General features: G+C 37.7%; 1 protein-coding gene across 8 annotated transcripts in view; it reads right to left on the reverse strand.

The window, feature by feature from the left end:
• The window catches only part of LOC126866102 (protein kinase shaggy-like), a 62,021-nt gene that overhangs the window by 22,335 nt on the left and 19,203 nt on the right, over positions 1-20,483 (reverse strand). For 3 of the 8 annotated variants that reach the window (XM_050619254.1, XM_050619256.1, XM_050619248.1), the window contains exon 2: positions 19,818-19,850. The exons of 4 other annotated variants lie outside the window; for them this stretch is intronic. In XM_050619254.1, the coding sequence (XP_050475211.1) occupies positions 19,818-19,850 (33 nt within the window). Of the gene's footprint in view, positions 1-19,816; positions 19,851-20,483 lie in introns of all 8 variants that reach the window. One more of the 8 variants, XM_050619253.1, reaches the window with a different exon arrangement.

Below are 20,483 nucleotides of genomic sequence, written 5' to 3' on the forward strand. Positions count from 1 at the left end.
TACTAAATACGCTATCCTTCAAAAGTATCGGGATATCGGCATATTTTTGATAAAATGTATTTTAGCTACGGAATTAACGCAAACGGGGTATTTCAGTACCAAACGATATATAAAGTAACGTGCAAAAATTTCTAATCAGACAAACTTTTCACTTCAGAGTGCAAAGGCGATATTTCATAGAATTCTACGTATAATTGAAATTTATAACTCGATAGACGATTCGGAAGGTAATAAGTTCTGCCTGTGATTATTAATTCGTCATTAACTCGTACGCGCCGGTTAAATTCAAATACCTTTATTGCAATATCGATGGAAACGTCCGGATGCTCATAAACGGTAGCATATTCGTAGCCTAAATACGAAATATGTATCCATACTGACCCATATTTCCCTAACGAGTTGCAAAGCCGTGAAGCCATTCGACCACGTAAAATGGATCAACGAAGATTCGATGGTCGCTTATTAATGACCGTCTGCAGTCTCTCGAACGAAGAGCAAAGCTTGGACTCTGTAACGAATTTGTCATGGAACAAAGTGGCCTGCGATATATTTCATTCGCGTACAGCAGTAAACTCGTCATGACTATGCGTGACACCAGAGGATTATTCATGATAAAATCTATTTATAGTAGATCGTGTCGTCAATGACGAACGTTACGTTGGATTAAATAGAACGTGCCAGTTTTGCAAAGTAGAATTTCGCGGCTGATGAGCAATCACGCTGACCGCCACTCTTCTCTGAATCTTTCCGTCTACTCGAGTAGTTTTACAACCTGCTGTTGTTTATTGGCAAGTCGTCGTTTGTAATCGTGTTTTGCGTGCTTTTTGGTACAGACTTTGTTATCTCGAGAAAGAATATTTCTCATAACCATAACATAATATTTCTCGTACATATCGTATGATAACGATCACGATATTCCTCTGGAAGAAAGATAGCGATATCTCGCGAGTAAACAGAATTTTCTAAGTGATAAATTAGAAGTAATCTGTTCGCGATACGTAAAAGGGGAATTGAAAACTTAGAAATATAACAAGCGACTGTTGAAAATAATATCGGATTACGGATGTCCACGCCGATTCATATTTTCACGAATATAGCGAAAGAAATAGAATTTAAATAGAGATTTGATTCATCTACCGAGCATTACAACGTGATTCTTACTTGGAATTATTCCTATCATCCTCTTTGTCCTTACTTCTTCTCTAAACAGCTACACTAAACAAACTTCTTTTTATTTCTTATCTCTAATTACATGAATTAAAACGGAAATCTAATTACATAAATTACACGCAGCATAAAAACCATGGTTATGCTCTTAGCTCCGGCGAATTTCTTCCTTATTTATCAACTCGAACTAATCGTTTAACGGCGTAATATTTTTATAATTCAGATATTTCACAGATGCGCGAACACCGAACTGAAACCGTCTGTTACGTAATTGTCCACCGGCAGTTTATTCGCACCTACTGCATGGAATTTAAAGTAGCGTAAATTAACAACATAAATAAAATAGAGTACCACGTAAGACATCTAAAAAGATTACACACAGAATAAGCAAACACTTTCTACCAGCAGAAATTGAAATTCCTATAAAAACTCGATTCCAACGAGGACAGAATCATTTAGCAAATTCTGAGGTATTCCGAATACAAACAGGCGCAAATGAAATTATTGTATATCAATAAGAATTGTAAATAAGATATATAAATAGCAAGAAGAGAAAACAAGCTGTAGATAAACAACTATCGAGCTCGCGTTTTTTACCACGATTTGCCGCAACGTACGTTTTTGAAAAATAACGACCGATATAATATCGCTTAAATCAGGTAAAAACTAACGAAGAAACGACGGCGATCAGATAGCTCGACCAAGCTGATAGCGCGTTTAAAAATCTTCTCCTACGAGAAACGCTCTGTATTTGTCTCGAAGATTATTTCATCGTAGAGGGAGAGCGGAATGAGCAAACGAATACACCACAATCTCAGCGTGGAGTTGTGCGCCAGACGAAGCGTAATCAAAGGTTAAGGTGCTATCGTTACTTTGCAGCGATCTCGGTTTTATCCGCGGTTTCACCTCGATGACGACGTTTTAGTTCCTCGATCGTGGTATTAATTAGTAGACGCCTCTGCTGCATTTCGTATCGCGATAGTCGCGAGAATTTCGTTTCGTTCATCCAAAGTTCTCGCTGTAATCCGAATATGATAAATATCGACATATACGAAGGTGATATCAGGTGACTTGTTTATTTGGAACGAAAGTAAGAAAACAATTGTAATTGCAGAACGGAAGATTACGTAATACTTTAGCAAGTAATAACATGAGTGAACTGGCAGATTAGAAGCGATAGATTACGAACTCGCGTGTCAATCGGATGATTTTTAACTTATAGAATTCGATTGTAACGCGAAGCTTGTTATTCGTAAAATTTCACCAACGATATTAGTTCAGTTGTGCAAGAAGATACAAAATATTGATATAAAAAATACCTTGGAAAGAATGCTACGAGTAAACGAAATACGTTTTTAAATATCCAATTTAGATAACTAAAAAGAAAACGTCATAAAAGTTGAACGATGTAAGAAATTCGCTACGAAGCAAGGAATATTCTATTGCGAGTGTCAATTTTATGACTCTAGGAAAAGCGGTTCGTATGATCCGGGCTTTGTTTTATTTAAGGCTGAACACGATGAAACGGTTATTCTTAAGGCTGTATGTGCGTCTTTACTACCTGTAAAAACGCCACGGAAGTGGAATGATTCGTTAAAGGAAATGATACCGTGTCGATCGTAAAAAAACTGTTGGTACAAAAAGTAATAAAATGTTTATTGTTTAAACGACGGAAAGCCGGACAATAAAAAGAATGATATTTCGATGGAGTCGTTAACGTCGACGTTGGTAATGGAGCTGGCGCGTTAGACGCATAGACTGATGATGAATAATTTGTGAATCCCGATCGAAGATACGAAGATAACGAACATCGTTTTGTCGCGTCGACGTATATAGTCGAAACGAGAACAAATCTCACGAAAGTCGTGTTGCTATCGTACTCCTCCTGCGTCACTGCTTTCTTCAAGCTCTTACGACAAAGTTTCCAGAAAATTTTCCACGAAACGATTTTTTCATATCTGCCACAAATCGAAGAAATTATCTAGCGGCGAGTACGATCCAAAGAACTTTGGTTTTTATTTTGATTGTTATTAATTAAAGTTGAGTTGACTCAAGCTATCAATAATAGAAGTTAGATTAGCTCTAGTTATTGGTAATCGAAGATAAGTTGACTTCGGTCGAAGGTTCGTTTTTTCGATATTAAATAAGTTTTACGAACGATCAAAGAGTAGAGTTCTTCGTGATATAAAAGAATTTAGAAAGTAACAGAGACAAGTGCAAAGGACAAAAAGCTGTAGTTCTTTAATTAGCGGGATTAACAGGGTCAGGGATTTTGAAATAAATTTTCGACGAACGAACGTAATCTGTTCAATGTTCGATCTCGAGATAAGACAGGAAAGAATTCTTTTTTAAATATAAACCACTTTAATACGATTGGCCAATAGGATGATATTCCGACACTCCAATATCCTCATGAATGTCAATCATTTTAACGTAACCAGCGTTGTTTTCTTAAGACTCTAAAGTACGAACATAATCTCTGTTAAAATATACATGGAAATAATATTTAGAACGTTCCAAAAACCAGTGTAAATTGTTTCGAGCGCCACAAAGTCGCGGGCGCATTGATATATCGCTGGTGTTTGAACACTGGTTAGAGCACCCGCTATATTTAGCCGTAATAAGCAGATAACAGGCGAGCAACAGCACAGAAATCGCACGTGAAACCTGTGTTCTGCGTTCAAAACACCGTCACGAGTTTAAAAAGGCAATTCTATCTTCGGGAAAATAAGGATGACGTTGAATATTCCTCTCGGGTGACATCACTTTTTTCATCGACAGGAAAAAACACGAAGATTTAGAAGAAACGCGCGATGGAACGATCCAAATCCGATTCTTTGCCTTTCTTTTTTTCTTCTTTTTTTTTTTATATATATATATGTTTCAAATATTTGAGGCTACTGGGTGTCCTAATTACCTTATTTCAATGATTTGGATGCTAATGAGGCGGCCGAGTCTTCGATATCGAAAGTGTACAGCTCGTCGTCCGAGAAGGAATCGAGGCTCGCTTTCGTGACCAATAACACGGACAGTTGATGAGGTTGCTTTAAGCGTGCTGCTTGGAATATCGATGAACCGTTTGTTTCGTGAAAGTTCTCCCTCGGTGAAAATTTATTTGTTTATCGTTGCTGGATACGTAAGAAAAGAAAAAAATGCTTTCCCGTGTCTTAAGACGGCCGAACAAAATTAACAAAGTAACAAGTATTCTTTCTCCAGAGAATTATTTCGCGCGTCACTTCTCTTCTTTATGTTTCTTACTTTCTTCTTTCTTAATATTTATTTCATTCCGTGCTATCTTTTGCCTTCAAAGTAACTGTCACGGCTCTTTGAAAAGGCATCCTCATCCAACCGTCTCAATTGCAGAATTCCCTTTGAAGAAGAAGAAAAAGAAGAAGAAGAAAAAACAGGGAAAAAGTAACAAACAGGCAACGAGGAGCCGCGTGATTAATTTTCGATGAAGCTCGCGCGCTTCGCGATAAGGAACTCGTTCTATAGAATCGCCGGTTTATTCGCGGTAAGTGTGTCGAAAGCCGGCGTTTCGAGCTTCGGGGCGAACAAACTGGACAATTTATAGCCGCGAGACTGAAAGAAGTAAAGCAAGTTCATCGTCTATAGCACCTAGCGAGGCCGATGACACCGAGAGAACAAAACGGGAATTTGTAACTAACTTAAAGGCCGGCGATCGTGTTAAGAAACTGCAGTCGCCTGTATATCGCTTATTAGGCGACGTCCAGGCATTAAAAGCTTCAATGAGTTTCAAGATCTAACGAAAGGAGCAAGAAAATTAATAAAGTGCACGGTTCGACCGGTTAATTATGTTTAATTATAATTTAGACCAGTCACTGGCAAACCAGTGAAGATAAACGAAAGAGTCGAGGAAATGTTCGAATGAAACGAGAGACCTGACAATTATATTTATTAATGTACGTGGTCACAGACGATTATGAAAATATATGAATCGATCAATTACGTAAATTACGATTTGATTAATTGATTCCATTCATAGAGAATCGTTGTAAAAATAAAGACGAATGAAAGAGCTGATGATCGCAGATGATTACCAAGGTAAATGAATTAATAAGTTTATTAAAATATTGGAGTGACGTATGAATCAAACTATTATGAGAATGAATATATAATATGATCGAACATATTGGGAAAACATTGCTCTATCTATAATTGACTCGATCGATTAATGAAAATAATTAATGAATATGAGATGAAGAAACGTTAGGATCGAAAGGCCAATTCTGTATTAATCCGTACGAGTAAATAATTATGAAAATTAATGGAAGATCAATCTGATCGAACAATCGTATCGTAAAACGAATTAAATCCGAGTAACGTGGCATCCTGCACGCCAAGGAACGACAACCATGATCCTCAAACTGTCTAATTGCCAAGGAAGAAGCCTCGAATCTCTCCAAACAGGCCGATATTGCGAATCAGATTCAATTGGACGGCCTACGAACCGCAACTACGACGAAATTGAAATGCCTGGCTAAGAAATTTCACTCTACTACGATCATGGAATCGGAGATTGCTTTTGCATTACGTAGAAATCGATATGTCGCCATATCGAACGATTAGACGATTTCCGAAGTACTCGAAAAATACCTCTTCGAAATATCTCTTGAGCGTAAGGCTGATTTAAATTTATCTACCGTCACGCGGATCGGCTGATAGAAATTTCAATAGGTCGCAGATAATCCGGAACTCTCCAGTCGGCTGGGTTATCGAGCGTTTATTTTTTTATTTTTTAATTTTTTTTATCGATACGTGGCTATCGATCGCGGTCATTGCGGAATAACCGTTCCACGAAACGTAATCGTGGAATCGGTGTATTCTCGACAATGAATAATGAACCGACGTCATTAATCGAATCATTGAATTGCCCGGACGCTGTAAAACGCGAAGTAACACACCCGTGGCTCAACGAGTTTGGCGCAAAAATAAACGAGTCGTAGTCGAAAACAATTCCACGAAGCACAGTTCAACGCGGTCCGGTTTCCGGTTAAGAAGGATTCGCGAGGATAACTTAACGTTGAAACGTGACTGGCCTATTCTCGTGATAAATGAAAGGTAATCAGAGAAAAACCGAGATCGTCCGTTTTTAGTGATCACAGGAAGGCTTCCTAAAATACCACGTGTCTCAGAATTTTTTTACTGGGAACCTATACTAATCTTTTTACCGGGAACCTATACTAATCTTTTTACTGTGAAGTTATACTAGTTTTTCAAACAGCATTATATAATCTCAAGGGTTTTCTGGAAAACTGAAACGATCGTTTATCTTTGATCGATTCATTTTCCGATCTTTACATGAAAACACTGGAGGTATACAAAAAATACATCAATGTTTCCTTTCAATCAACGAATCTCACGATAAAGTAATAAAAAAAAAAAGAAAAAGAAGAGAGAATAAGAGGTAAGTCGCGATAAGCGAGATATGAAAGTTGTCGTCCGTAAGGTATCACCCGAGTTTCTCGTTAGAAATCTTTTAAAGTGCTTCTAAGTGTACACACACAACATACATTCTATACATTTAAATGGATAAAACATATTCCGAGCAATTCAATTAATTGTTGTACAACTTTGTTTTGTACTGTGCTTATCACGATACTTCGAAACAAGTGGTTTTTTCCTGTATCAAAGACGTGTGCAAAACTCCATTTATAATTCCCTCTCTATCTTACGATTCCAATGAGAAATACCAAAAAGTTCAAATTTTTAATTAACTCCTTCGCAGCGACAAGATATGATTCATTGATCGTATACGGTGTAACAAAAGAATCGCTGACTGTTTAAATACTTTTGTAAACCGATGTACGTAACAACGCCAATCCATGACGGACACCTGTTCCGTCAATCGTATAACTTGTTTACAAGCGACAGTTCGTTTCGAAACAGCGAAAGGTACGTTTCGAGCGAGGCAAAATGACGAACACGCGTAACACCGTACACGCGTCGAGGCCATCGCTATTGAGTTATGGGCAGGCCATGCAGCTGATCGACCATATAAATAGATCGACCGTACATTGAACGGTTATTCTCGTTCGGTACTGATACACTTCGACCGACGAGGACGTAGAAAATCATCTGACGCAAGACCGTTTAACGATCGTTCGTTTATCTATACGCCGCTTCTTTCCAATTCCCAAATGCAATTGCTTCGTTCAGACGTTTCCAACGTATATATTATCAGCGCAATAGATTGCAGTTCGAATTAGATAGAGAACGAAAAGAATATCTATGCAAGTAATAGAAACGCGTATGAAAAGATATACAGATTACGGAAAATGTAATTAATATCTCTATGAAGAAATTATTATGAATTAATTAATAATCGAATACCGATGAATTTCAATAGAAAAACGTCGTAAATTAATAACTAAATATTATATAATATTATATAATAATAATAACTAAATATAAATGTAAGATATCGATAACGACGTCCGTGATACGTTTCTAACAAGTGTCCGATTGTTAAAGCGAGCAATTAATCCTTTGAATAGCGAACAGCTTAAACACGAGTATTTGTTACGTAATAGACGACACGATATGTGATTTACTGTGATCAGAACTGCGTACTTAATATCATCCTTGGTATACAAAACGTCGATTAAATTCTACATGTATATTCGAGCCATATACCTCGTTTGACATTTCGCCGAGGAAAAAATGCGAATCGGATGAACTGCGTTTCTTTTTACTTCAAATACGTCAATAGTTTATACCGATGAGATTTTTTTCAACGCGTCTATACATCCATAATTTATCTTTATCGATGAAATACACCGGATATATATGCATACATGCATTTCTATCGTCTAATAATCATAGTAGATGCAAATTAGATCCGTAACTGCTAACCTATGACATAAATATGTCATGTAAATGTCGACGATGTTAGGTGTAATAAGTACACACTAGGAAGATATCGGAATTCGATAAAGATGGTAAGAAGGAAAATCGTAAATCGAAGAATTAGTGAAGCGAAATTTGGAATAAAATCCCTCGCGCCGTGTTAATAACATCGTGAAACGAAATTCCTCGGCTTTGTACATTTATCGTGAATCATACGACATTTGAGTAATTGCCAATGGATAAAGAAATAGTTCGATTCGTCGAGTTTCTAATGTACAGGCCATTTTACCAACTATGCGGATCATTGGCATTAAATCATCGGCTATAAACTTCACGGACCACCCATTTGCTGTTTCATTTTGAAATACAGCGAATCAAGGGCTGCAATTATAATTCACCCGTGTTTATTCGTATGTAACTACTGCTTGACTGCGTGTAGTGCATTTCAAATATTGTTTTATAGGGTTGTAAAATTTCTGCGACTATAGATAACCTATTTTCCATTGAGAGTCAGGCAATGGGTTCGAAGAATTGATTGGGAATATTTAGACTAAGTATCTGATGCTCCGTGCGAATGAAATTGAAAGAAGTTTAATTGAAAACAAATTCTGACGAACGTTCGATGATACCTGGCATTCTTTTGTTTCCTCCTTTACAAAGAAACGAATTTTCTAAAGCAATAGAGCGTACGTTAACACTTATAAGATTAACGGTTTAACGCGAGCCAAAGTTATTTTTGCAAAGATGACTAGTTTAATACTGGCTGTGATTAGACTGCACATGTTTACACACTTTTGAGAAATCCAAGGGTGTAGAAATCTATGGATTATGCGCGTAATATAGAAAAATATATAAAATGCTGGAAATACCGATTTAACAAACGATATTCAAATTCCGCAACTCCATCGACGAAGTGCAATCGTATTAAATCTTCTATTGCACATCTATCTTTCGTTGATCTGGACCGTTTCTAACTGGACTAAAATGATTCTAAACAGATTTCAAAAGATCCTGAGAAGCAGTAAAAAAAACGTGTAATTATTTTCGGACAAGTATAACTTTGAAAATATATTGCACGATATTGCCATAAGGAGGTTTCGACTAACGGAAAGACCTAGACACGCTGCTCTGAACGCGGAACGAAATTTTAGGGCAGAGTTCGTTCACACTAATCTAGATTCGGGATAGTGTCGTCAACGGGCAGGTTGGTACCGATCTGGCGGGATTCCAGGTCTCTTCACAGGAACCAGAAAGAGGCGTGCAACCTAGCTCAAAGGCTATACACAGCCAACGATTAATCGACGTTCGAGTCGAGATACAAATTGAGTCGCGAGATGCTGCAACGCCTCTGCGACACGAACTGCAACATTTTTCTTCTCTTTTCTTTTCCTTGCTTTTTTCACTCCGAAAAAAAGTACGCGAATACCACGATCTATTTTCTGCACAACGTGTCGGGCGCTTTGCTTGTTAATCGATGACGAATGTCTTAACTGATTCTATCATGGATTCACGAAACACGTGTCTAACTGCTAACGATCGAAGATGATCCCCAGCAGAGTCTGCTAAAATTGGTGTCGGGCCGAGCAAGTGGCTAGCTGGTTGCAATTAAAGACAAAAGGGAACTTGTACGGGTTCGCGGAGTGAAGTAGTCAACGTATAGTGCGGTTCCTTAGCTCGATAGTTCTATTTTCGTCTGGCAATTAGCGGATTTGCTTGGAACAAAAACTAGCAGCTCTGGATTGCCTCTCCAAACACGTTGTTAGCTATTTCGACAAAATTTTCGTACACACAGATTGCTAAACGATCTGCTTCGACAACGAATCAACATCGTTTGACTATGTCGCGGAACAGAATGATCGACACACTTATACTCAGATACGAGTATCGTAATAAAATATACAGAGAAACACCTTGCTATATATGTAGTCGCAAGGACTCGAAAATAATATGATAATAAATAACCTACTCGTTACATATATTGCAAAACTCTAGCCAATTTTACTTCGTTTTGCATGACATACAATATCGAATAACATAAGTCTTATAGAGACTTTACGCGATGAGAAGTCGATCGATCTGACAGCAAAGATCGGAAATTGTTCCGTGGAAAGAGGATCAAGGCCTGGTTCGAAAGAAATCGACGAATCATGGGATAGATTAAGATCTGCGCTCGTGCAACACGCGTAACGAGCATGAAAATTCCGCTTAATCAGATCCGTTGTACCCGCAAAAGCCCTCGGCGTGCCTCGAGGATACGCGTTTAATAATAGGCTGTTGCGAGTAAGAGCAAAGCAAAATTACGGTGTTTTCATATAATCAATAACTCGGTCTCTCTCAGGGTCGCCGACAAGCGTGTATCGCATATCCTCTCTTCCTCGTTGTTAGCTTCTCGGAGGCTTCCATGAATTCATGTGACACGAAATGTGATTATTAGGCTCTGTTCGATTAATTGCAACCAAGGTTTGTATTTTTATAAATAAAGATGACGAACGTTTACTGTCGGCGATGGCACGCGATGAAACTACAAAGGAAATGAATGAAAAAAGTACCACTGTGTTTTTAAACACATTCGCAAATTAATAACAGCGTTCCATATTTCTTAACATTTTTTTACAAAAATAGAGATTTTGGAAATTCTCAATTCTTCTTTTTCTACCTTTTCCTATTAATTGACTTTTTCCAAGTGATTTTGATCGAAGTTTACTAGCTATTATACTACAAATTATAAATAATATAGCTTCAGAAGAGAAATAATTATTAGAGTTTTAATTTTTTATTTTTTTATCGTAAAGTCTTGCCTTTCGACTTAAGATGATTTATATCATTAGAAGAGAAATAATTGTCGCAATGCTTTTAAATTACCAAAGGATAAAAAGAAACGTTAAAGATACCAAAGATTTGTGTCTTTCTAAATATTTTCACTCGGAGAATCTTCAGGGTATTGTCTTCCGATAGTAATTGAACACTACGATTATTATTTCCCTCTAAACGCTAGATTGTTTATAAATTATATCACCACAAACAATAAACTGTTACCTTGTTGTATCGGACAGTAAAAGCTATTGCTATCTTACACGTCAGAGGATGGAAATATTTAACACAAGTTTCAGAACACAGTCTTTTGGTTCAGAATTACCATATTATACATTATATATATATATAAAATATAGAAATATATATATATATATTTCTTTTATATTATCCTCGTACTATTATTACTTATGCTGTAATCCAAGTTAAATAATGTAACGTGAATTGTTTGTGTATCATAGCCAGCGTTGCGTAGTCACTAGGAAGATGGATGTGATTGTAAGTAAATAAATTTCCGGTTCTATCGCATCAATTCCTCTTTGATATTTAACTAAATAACTAATCCGCTATTAACAACTATAAAAGTGTTTCAAACTACAATCTATAATTCCTAGAAACCAGAAGATAACTATCTTTCAAACATAAAAGACCATGCACAGAAGATCAAACAAACCGATTACTAATGGCTCGAAATTGACGATTTTAATTCGATTTCCGTCCGATTTCCACAAAAACAAATCGACGATTCTCGTTCGAGCTATGTTCGACAGAAACAATGACGTCATTCGAGCCTCCTGGATCAAGCATAACGTTCATTGTGACGTCAAGAGGCTTGCCTAACCCAGGTGCACATACCATCAGAGTACAATTCATTCTCGGCCTCGTTTCGTGCTATCGTCGCGTTTCTACAAAAGACAGCAGAACATTGATAGATAGGAACGCGTTCGACATTAAAATTCGTGGACGTTTTCAGATGCGATGACCGGAAGCTCGCGTCAACGGAAACCACTTTGACGCAAGATGCACCGATGAGCTGTCTACGTGACTTTCGTAACCACTCTTTCAATACGATCCGTTGGACGTGCTTGTAAGGTGAGGTTGAATGGACGTATAATTCATGGAATTTCTATCGTTGCGTAATACAAGAATAAATCTATTTATCTTTAAAATTGTTGTATGTATCGTGATTACATCTTACGTTTTTCATTCGTAGTTTCCGATCCTCTATCGATACAGACTGCGTACAGTTATGACTGAGGATTTTCACGCATTTATGGGAAGTTCAAAAACGCAAAAATTCAAATATCCAGAATGTAATACTATGAACGCTATTTATTAGTAGATAAAATAACGATGTACCTAACTTCCATTGTTTAAATTATATTCACAAAGAGACGAGTTTGCGTAAATATCCGCAATCTACTTATGACACGAGCTTGATATATTAATAGATTATCTAAGAATCTTAGTAAACTTTAATCGTACTAAACATTAACCAGAATTTTTATAAAACTTAAAAAAAAATGAAAACCGGCAAAAAATACTAGAAACATTTTAATCCATGCCTAATAATATTCCATATCTCTGTTCCTCGTAAATAAAAATGAGTTTTCCTAGAAGACGTGATTAATAATCTAAGTACACGATGATTATTGTCTACACGCTACTTTCGTATTCCGGGCCTAATCGTCGCGACGAAACAAAGAAACGGAAGATTTTCACACGATTAAGGTTCTAAGAAGACGAAGAAGCAGAAGAAGCAGCAGCGGTTTTAAGATTCGCGATTAATCGTGCGAATGAACGGAACGTGACTAGGTCACATGGAATTCTTGCCAATTCGCGTGACACGATGAACCGCGAGGAATCGTTGGGATTGTCGTGGATGGAACATTTGTTTCGTTCGCGTGTTATGCTTCGATACAGTTTCGGTTTCTCTAACGACCGCGATCAATTTTCGCGATGTGCGCTGAACAATTTCCAGCCTGCATAGGCCACATTTTGGCTGTCGTCAAAGAGATTCATCCATCTTCGTATTTCGAGAGAAATACACAGTGTGTACCTACCAGATGTTAACGAAAGATTCGATAGCCGAAGAATCGTGTTTCGCGATAGGTATACCGTGCTTCGTGTTAATTCGCTGTTACAGTGTTTACGTAAGTTTGTTACGTATTAAATTTTTGGACGCTTTGAACGACTGCTTCCAAGTCATCGTTCACGTGGAATGGATTGAATAATTGATAAAGAATTATTTTGCATTGCTTTGAACATGTACGAAGTTGACGCAATAACGTATCAGGTATGAAATATCGTTTCTACGAATTTCGAACTTAATGTTAGTCATTAAACCTGGAAATTTTGGCAGCATATTGACTGCGCTTGAGTAACAGCTATTGTATTACGATATAACAGACGTTGTTAAAATTAGATACAATCTAAATATTCCTTCGCGTGTTAGGAACATAATTCTGGCAGTTGATATTTGAAAAGCGGTAATGTCGTCTGACCCAAGTTTCGCGAATTCTAAAGAAGCGATTTGGCAATTTTCCCATGCCAGGAGACAGAAGAACAAGGTGAGGATCGAATTCTTAAAAACAAAGCAGTCGGCAACCTGTGTCTTCTTTAATCTTTACTCAGAAGTGGCGCATTGCCCTCGAACAAAACTGAAACTCACTTTTTTCTTCAAACTTTTAGATATTCTTGAAAGAGATTACCCGAGCGTTACTCTTTAACGATATTAAAGAATTCCGATTTCTTTTTATCTTTTAGTCGCAAAAATAACAACTAAATCTCACAGATCGTTCTCTTTCGTTATTACTGTATGCGTTTTTGCTTTTATTTATTCTTTATCTTCGCCCTGTTAATATACTATAAATAACCTTGTCAGCGCCGAATATTTATCGTTTGATTATGGAAAAATTTATTCAACGATTACTAACAACGCGAAGATATTTCTGCGAATATTGTAAACAAGATTATAATGCACCATACAGTTCAACTGTCGTGGCAGAATCCAGATTAGTAGAGATACGATCCGATGATTCAGAGCTCGGAAGTGCGTCGCTCTCGCGGAGACGATTTTCCACGGGCAATCGCTCGTGATAAAGAATACACGCGGCCACGCAACCACGGTGGCAAAGTTCAAATTTAGCAGCACGTGCTGAATAATGATCGGCCTGAGAGAAAGTCGACGGCAACGACACGCGATTCTTTATGCTATAATTAAACGGATCGTACAGAATTCAACGATTCGAAAGAAAATCGCGTTGTAACGCAAGATTCTAATCGTGATCTTGATAGAAAAAGTAAAGAAAGATATTCCTAATGTATATGTTTCTTGATAAAATGAAACGTCAAAGAGGTAGAATGGTTTCAGTGTTGAACGATGAATAAAGATCAGATGCAAATGATTAGGTTTACTCGTGAATTCATGAATGTAACATCGTCTTAAAGAAGCTGTCTTAGAAAATATGTACTTTCAAAATGCTAACAAGATCGATATACACTGTAATTTATTTCCAACCTATTCGACTGCCATCCCAAAGTCGACCATTCGCGCGCTCCTAATTTTCGATACTCATAGAAATACCAAAGTTGAGTCACTTGAGAACGCGAGGGCGTGAATTCCTATTGGTGATGAGTCTCGAGTGAAAAATGCCACTGCTCTGTCTGACGAGTATCTGTTGGAATAGAATCAAACGCGTCTAAATTCGGCGACGTCAGCTCTGACGTATTCGGCCGAAGCCAATTAATAATTCTTTGTAACGATGACGTCGCTTGTTGTCGAGCCTTTTGCCAATTCTCCGATGCGCTAGCCATTCCTGCAAATCTTTTTTTTTTACATACGAACGTGTGGGAAAAGTTCATGGAAGAGAGATTTAAGAAAAATCATCGACGTATTAAGATTTTCGTTTTTTATGTAATCGTTAACGGTTCTTTTTAGAAGAAGACAAAATTAATGATAAACGAAGATATAAGTTTTGTACAGAGATGAAAGGTTCTAGTAGAGAACGACAGTTGAGGTATTTTATGGGCTTCTATTTTCTTTTGATGCTATCTAGAGTCAGAACACTGGCGAAAACGACGATAACGCCATAACTATTAATAGAAAGAACCAGTTGTATTCCCTGCGGCAATACTCGCAAAAATAGCCCACGTTCCACTCGAAATCGAATGACGTTCCATGCGAACGATCGTCGCTCGAGATCGCTATTTGCGATCGTATCAAATTGGTTTGACCGTTCGTTTTGCTGTTTGAAAATTGGCAAAGTGGCTTTTACGTCTATCCCTGAATCGCTAATTCTTGGTTTTGATACGGTTTGATTCAAAATAGCTTCCAATCACTTACGATTTTCATTAGGATTTTTATTAAAAAAAAAAGAAAAAAAAATTACGACAGTATAGTTCTACAAATTTGATTAACCGAGTCGATAAGATCCAGTTCTAGATGTAAAGAGCAGTCTGTTCGCGAAATTCAGACTCGGCGAAGTTGTACTATGGTCCGCAAACGCAGGTCATTTCGATCCTATAGATAGGTAAAACGGTACGGCCGTGAGGTACGGGGGCTGCTCAATAAATCATGCCGATTCTATGCCTAACCGCTGCTAGACACAGGAGGTAGATCATTTCGATTCATACCTAAGCGTTCAAACGCACAATGTACCAGGGAATGCTCGATAAATCATTTCGACTCTATAACCAGGGGCACCTGAACTCGTAGAATTCCAGCAAGGATTCGTAGATCATTTCGATTCATGGCTAAATGATAACAACCAAGTAACTTCGATAAATAGCTTAGATACTGAATGTTTCTGATAAATCGTCTAATTCAAAAATAAAACTGTTATAAATCTCTTTCTAGCGGTTGAGTCATAATCGTATTATAGCAGATAAGGATTGAGGATTCCTGATTTTTAGAAAAGTATGTTTAAAGTTTTGGAAGACTGACGAATATGTTAAATCGTCGCTTACGAGGCGATGGCGAGAACTACGAAATGTCGAATGAGTTGGTTGTATGTACATTCGATGCTTTAGACTGATGGTAAAACAGCCTCGAAAGGATTTCAGTGCATAGTCCTATATCTTACTCTATGAATTCTTTTAATACGACGTTATATTTTTCTTCGATATTTTAGATTTTTACAATTTATTGCGATAAATTTTCGATTATTTTTAATTATTATAGTGGTTCTGCATATTCTTACGGTTTTGAAATCATCTCGCTAGATTAGCACTGAGTTATCGATCTGTTTCCTAAAGGACGAGTCAAAGAATAGGCCTTCGTTCATCCTAATAAATAAGCAATAAACCGACGAGAAGACAACTCTACCTTACCGACCAACATTCAAGTATCGATCTCACCAACGCAATGCAAGAACGGGGGAACACCGATGTCAACGATCGTCAACAGAGATCGCTATCGTACAACACGTTAGTCGTTTTATAGGCAATGTAGCACGTTAATCGCGATAACGAATGACGTGCCTACCACGATACAGTCGGCTCTGTTTCGTCAACTATCACTACTATTACTCTACCTGGTATGTTTTAGTAAACACGCATCGCAATTATATCAGATTATCGAATTTTGATAACGAGCTCGATAACGAGATTTGATGACAATTTCCGGACCGTTTTAATTATTTACATTTTAATTATTCCGCGTTATCGCTGGAACACCTGCGACCTCATCGCATTTGGCCGGGTGCTCGCTTGATGCTTCCATCGCATCGGTTAGTCTCGCTCCGAAGATTGTACATCGCCGAATGGAAAATTTTAATAAATCCATGTTATCGTCTGAGACGACTGAACAAAGCCGTTAGGCTTGTTTGAATATCAATTATATCAGAGAAACGAAATTAATTCACGCCGCTGTCGAGATTATTACAGTTCTTAGAGATTAACGATTCTACAGATCATCGATAGCGCCCCGACTTTTTGTTCGTTGTTTTATCCGAGCGTTTCTATATTATCGAGCTCTATCGATTAATAATAATTTGTTGAAATTTGATTCGCAAACGCAAGAACAAGAGTTGTTTCTGTGCAATTAGCAATTGGTCTCATAATATGGTCCAATAAAAATTTAATCGACTAAATGCTTCTGAATTATGAGTTAATTAACAAACTTGTCAAATATTAATTTTCTCGATGAAATCAGCGATTTTTAAATTCCTTCTGCAAACATAATCTTGAAGCGATTTAACCTCGAATTTTCTACATCTACGTATCTTTAGACGAGAATATTTATTCGCTTGAAAACTTCGAGGTACATAATTGTAAACAACGATCCATTATTCCGCTACCTTTTTCTTTGTTTACTCGTGATCGAGTGACTCGATATCGAAGCAAGACAATCGAGATAGATCTCGCGTAGCGGAGCGGTCAAACGTGTTCGGAATTTTTGTGTCTCGTAACCACGATAAGCTTATCGCGGCAGACACTTCGTCGGTCGTGAAAGATAGAAAAGAGACGCGGACCGAAGGATATCGTTCCATTTTTTCAATCTTTATGAACAGATTTGCTCGTAAAATAATAATAAAAAAAAAAATAATGTAGATTGTATTAAAAAGTGGAATGTCATCGTCGTATCATCTCAACAGAAATATCGTGATATCATTTATACAAAGAGAACGAGGAATCTTTCTCTTTAAATATGAAAACTGAAACTTAAATATATAAATTTAATACTATTAACAAAATTTTACAAGTTACCAGATAGGTAACCAGATTGATTATGATATTATAAATCTTGCAATTCAATTCACTCAAATTTTATAAAATTGTAGAGTCTCTAAGTAGAACAAAAAAAAAAAGATAAATAACGAAAAAATATTAAACAAATCTTTCAAATTTCCTCTCGTAATCGCAATGTTAAAAAAAGAACGATGTAAAATAAGCAAAAAAAGGATTGCAAATGAAACGTTAAATCAACGTAACGCTTGATGGGTTAAAGGTCATCACTTGGATAACCGGAATTCCATCAGAAACAAAAACAATCCGAACAATTTCCCTAGAGAGAATCAATCGACCCGTCCAATAAGCCCTACACTGGCCTGCATACGTAGAAAAATCCCACGTACTCCATCGAATTCGCGCTAGAACCATAGAAGTCGATCGGAATCCAATTGCACCGGCCAATCGGAACGCGTTATCGACCGAGTCACGACGAACTCCTATTATACTAACCGGCTTGCGAGAGTATTCACTCGCTACACTCAGTTCCCGTTCTTGTTACTCATCTGTAAATGGATGAATTCTAACCTCGTCCCGTCGTCATGTCAAGACACTACACGTAAGGATTCCAGGGATTAGTAGAAACTCGATTGGACATCTAACACAATCCGTCACGCGGTAGATGAAACAATGTCTACCGATTCTTGACGTACGAGTAACACGCGATCTGCAAGTAGACACGTGGATCACGTGCTCAAAATTTACTAACCAATGGCGTGTTCGGCTTAGGAACTTCCGAGCGCCAACTTACGCGTCGAATTTATGCGAATGAACCCCTGAATTCAGACCAAGATCATGAATTGCAAATTGCCTGCGAGCTATCTAAACGTCCTGCGTTAAACACCAAAACAATGTAATTCTATCTCCTTGCAGTGTAGAATAATTTCAATTTGATATCCATCGTTTGTTTTTCTGTCTTTCAAGTTAACTTTATCATCCGTATTAAAATACTATCGATTACGGATTAATTACGACTTGCAAAATAAAACAACGGAATTCTGATACTTTAAGTTAGAAATTGTTAGAATAATATTAAAACACGAAAGCACGCGAGTCAGTGCGTTTCTTCATTCCTCGCGTATTCCTCAAACTTCAGAAATTTTCTAACGAATAGAAAAATAATTTTCAACCGAAAATGACTGAAACAACGCAGCACGATTGATATCGTTTCGAAGCAAATATTCGCGAAAATCGTCGGGATCGATACAAACATAATATATATATCGGAGGTGGTCCCGCGAGCGAGGCCAGACATTAGTGAATTACAGTCGAGCACGTTATTGACTAGGATCAATAAGAACGAGGTCGCGAGAGTGAGAATAATTCGTAATCACTCGAGGGTAATAGATCAGAGCTGATAATGGTATTGTCGCTCTGAGAGAGTTCACCAGGCTCTGAGCACCGACCGAGCCACTCGACGCTGCGTGAATGGAGAAAGGTGAACTCGTGTTCGTCAAGGGCAGCCTTGCAAACAGCTGATTCCGTCTCGACGCGATGACAAATCAATGGAACGTGGACCAGATGTTCGCGGAGAGTGACTCTGCGCTCGGATCCTCCCCCGAACGCATAATATTGTGATATTGTTGTCACAGTAAGAATGACACGCGACTTCGAGGACAACCACGACGAACCCACAGAGACAATCACGACTTGTCGCCGAGATGCGCTACTGGTTACATTCTCGCTACGCGTCGAGTCTATTTTCTGCTAACTGTTTAAAATCTTTTAACGACACGTGCTCAACATCTGGGTGCATAAACGCGATCGTGGTAACTTTCTTAAAATAGAGACGATTCTTTAATATCGTGGAGGCTTATTTGGTGTAGAATTCATTTATAGGTTTGGAATAATATTGATACGATGGTTATATCTAAAATGATGGTAGTGTTTAAAATAATCGTGCTGGATGATTAATGATTTGGCATCTAAAATCATTGGTTTTTAGTATTTGGATTATTGTTGGAGATATTAAATTGCAATTAATCATAAAGTATCGATGATATAGATTGGTTAGTACTTCTTACAGCCGCTGCTAGAGGGCCGCGAGTACTCGTCATTAGCACGTTTCTTTTACATTTAAAGATTCTAAACTCATTGTAGGATATATTGGAAATCCAAGTACTAAAAACTCGACTAAATGAATCTGCTTCTCCTATCCGTCTTTGTAAATGATTCACATTTAAAGTTTCTTACTTTGCGAAGTATACGAATAGCATCTACAGTAGCAATCGGAGTATTACCTTTTTTTAAAGTTACACCACCAGCCGGATGACCTGAAAATGAAACAATAAACCAAACTGCGGCATTTCAACACAAAATTATAATCTAATCATATAATGCTATACAACTATATTGTGATCTCGTATGTACAACAAAGACGTGCTCCGCTAATTTCAAATCAATAAAAATTTATGTTGAGGGAGCGTGCCCGTTATTATAGATCGTGTCTTGGAAATTAGCGCTAAGACGTAGATCGGGGAGGAAACCCTCGCGGATTTATCGATTGCCCTCGAAATACACAGGGGAATCGCTCTACTCGAAAAAGAAGAAAAGGGCGCTACACAAAATTCTCCGATATCATTCATGGACGTGTGTTCTGCTTTACTAACCGAGAACTACAGTTATCGCGAAGGTGGGGGCGCCACTTAACGCAGGAAAGTGGCGCCGCTATCGGACGCCAGTCATTTAATCAAGCATCAGTGTAGGAGCAAAATGGCGTCACTAGAAAAGCAATCAACCGCTCCTTCTTAGGCATGATTTACCTTTCTCTGCAAATGACTAATACAAGACGCTCAAAGCCATTCGGCGAACGGAAACCTTGACCAATCTTTCGATCAATCATCGAAAAACGTTTTATAGGTTAAGTATATATAAAGCACGATACAGAACACAGTTTTTAGACTACA

Source organism: Bombus huntii, chromosome 5 (genome assembly GCF_024542735.1).
Source record: "Bombus huntii isolate Logan2020A chromosome 5, iyBomHunt1.1, whole genome shotgun sequence".
Classification (NCBI taxonomy): domain Eukaryota; kingdom Metazoa; phylum Arthropoda; class Insecta; order Hymenoptera; family Apidae; genus Bombus; species Bombus huntii.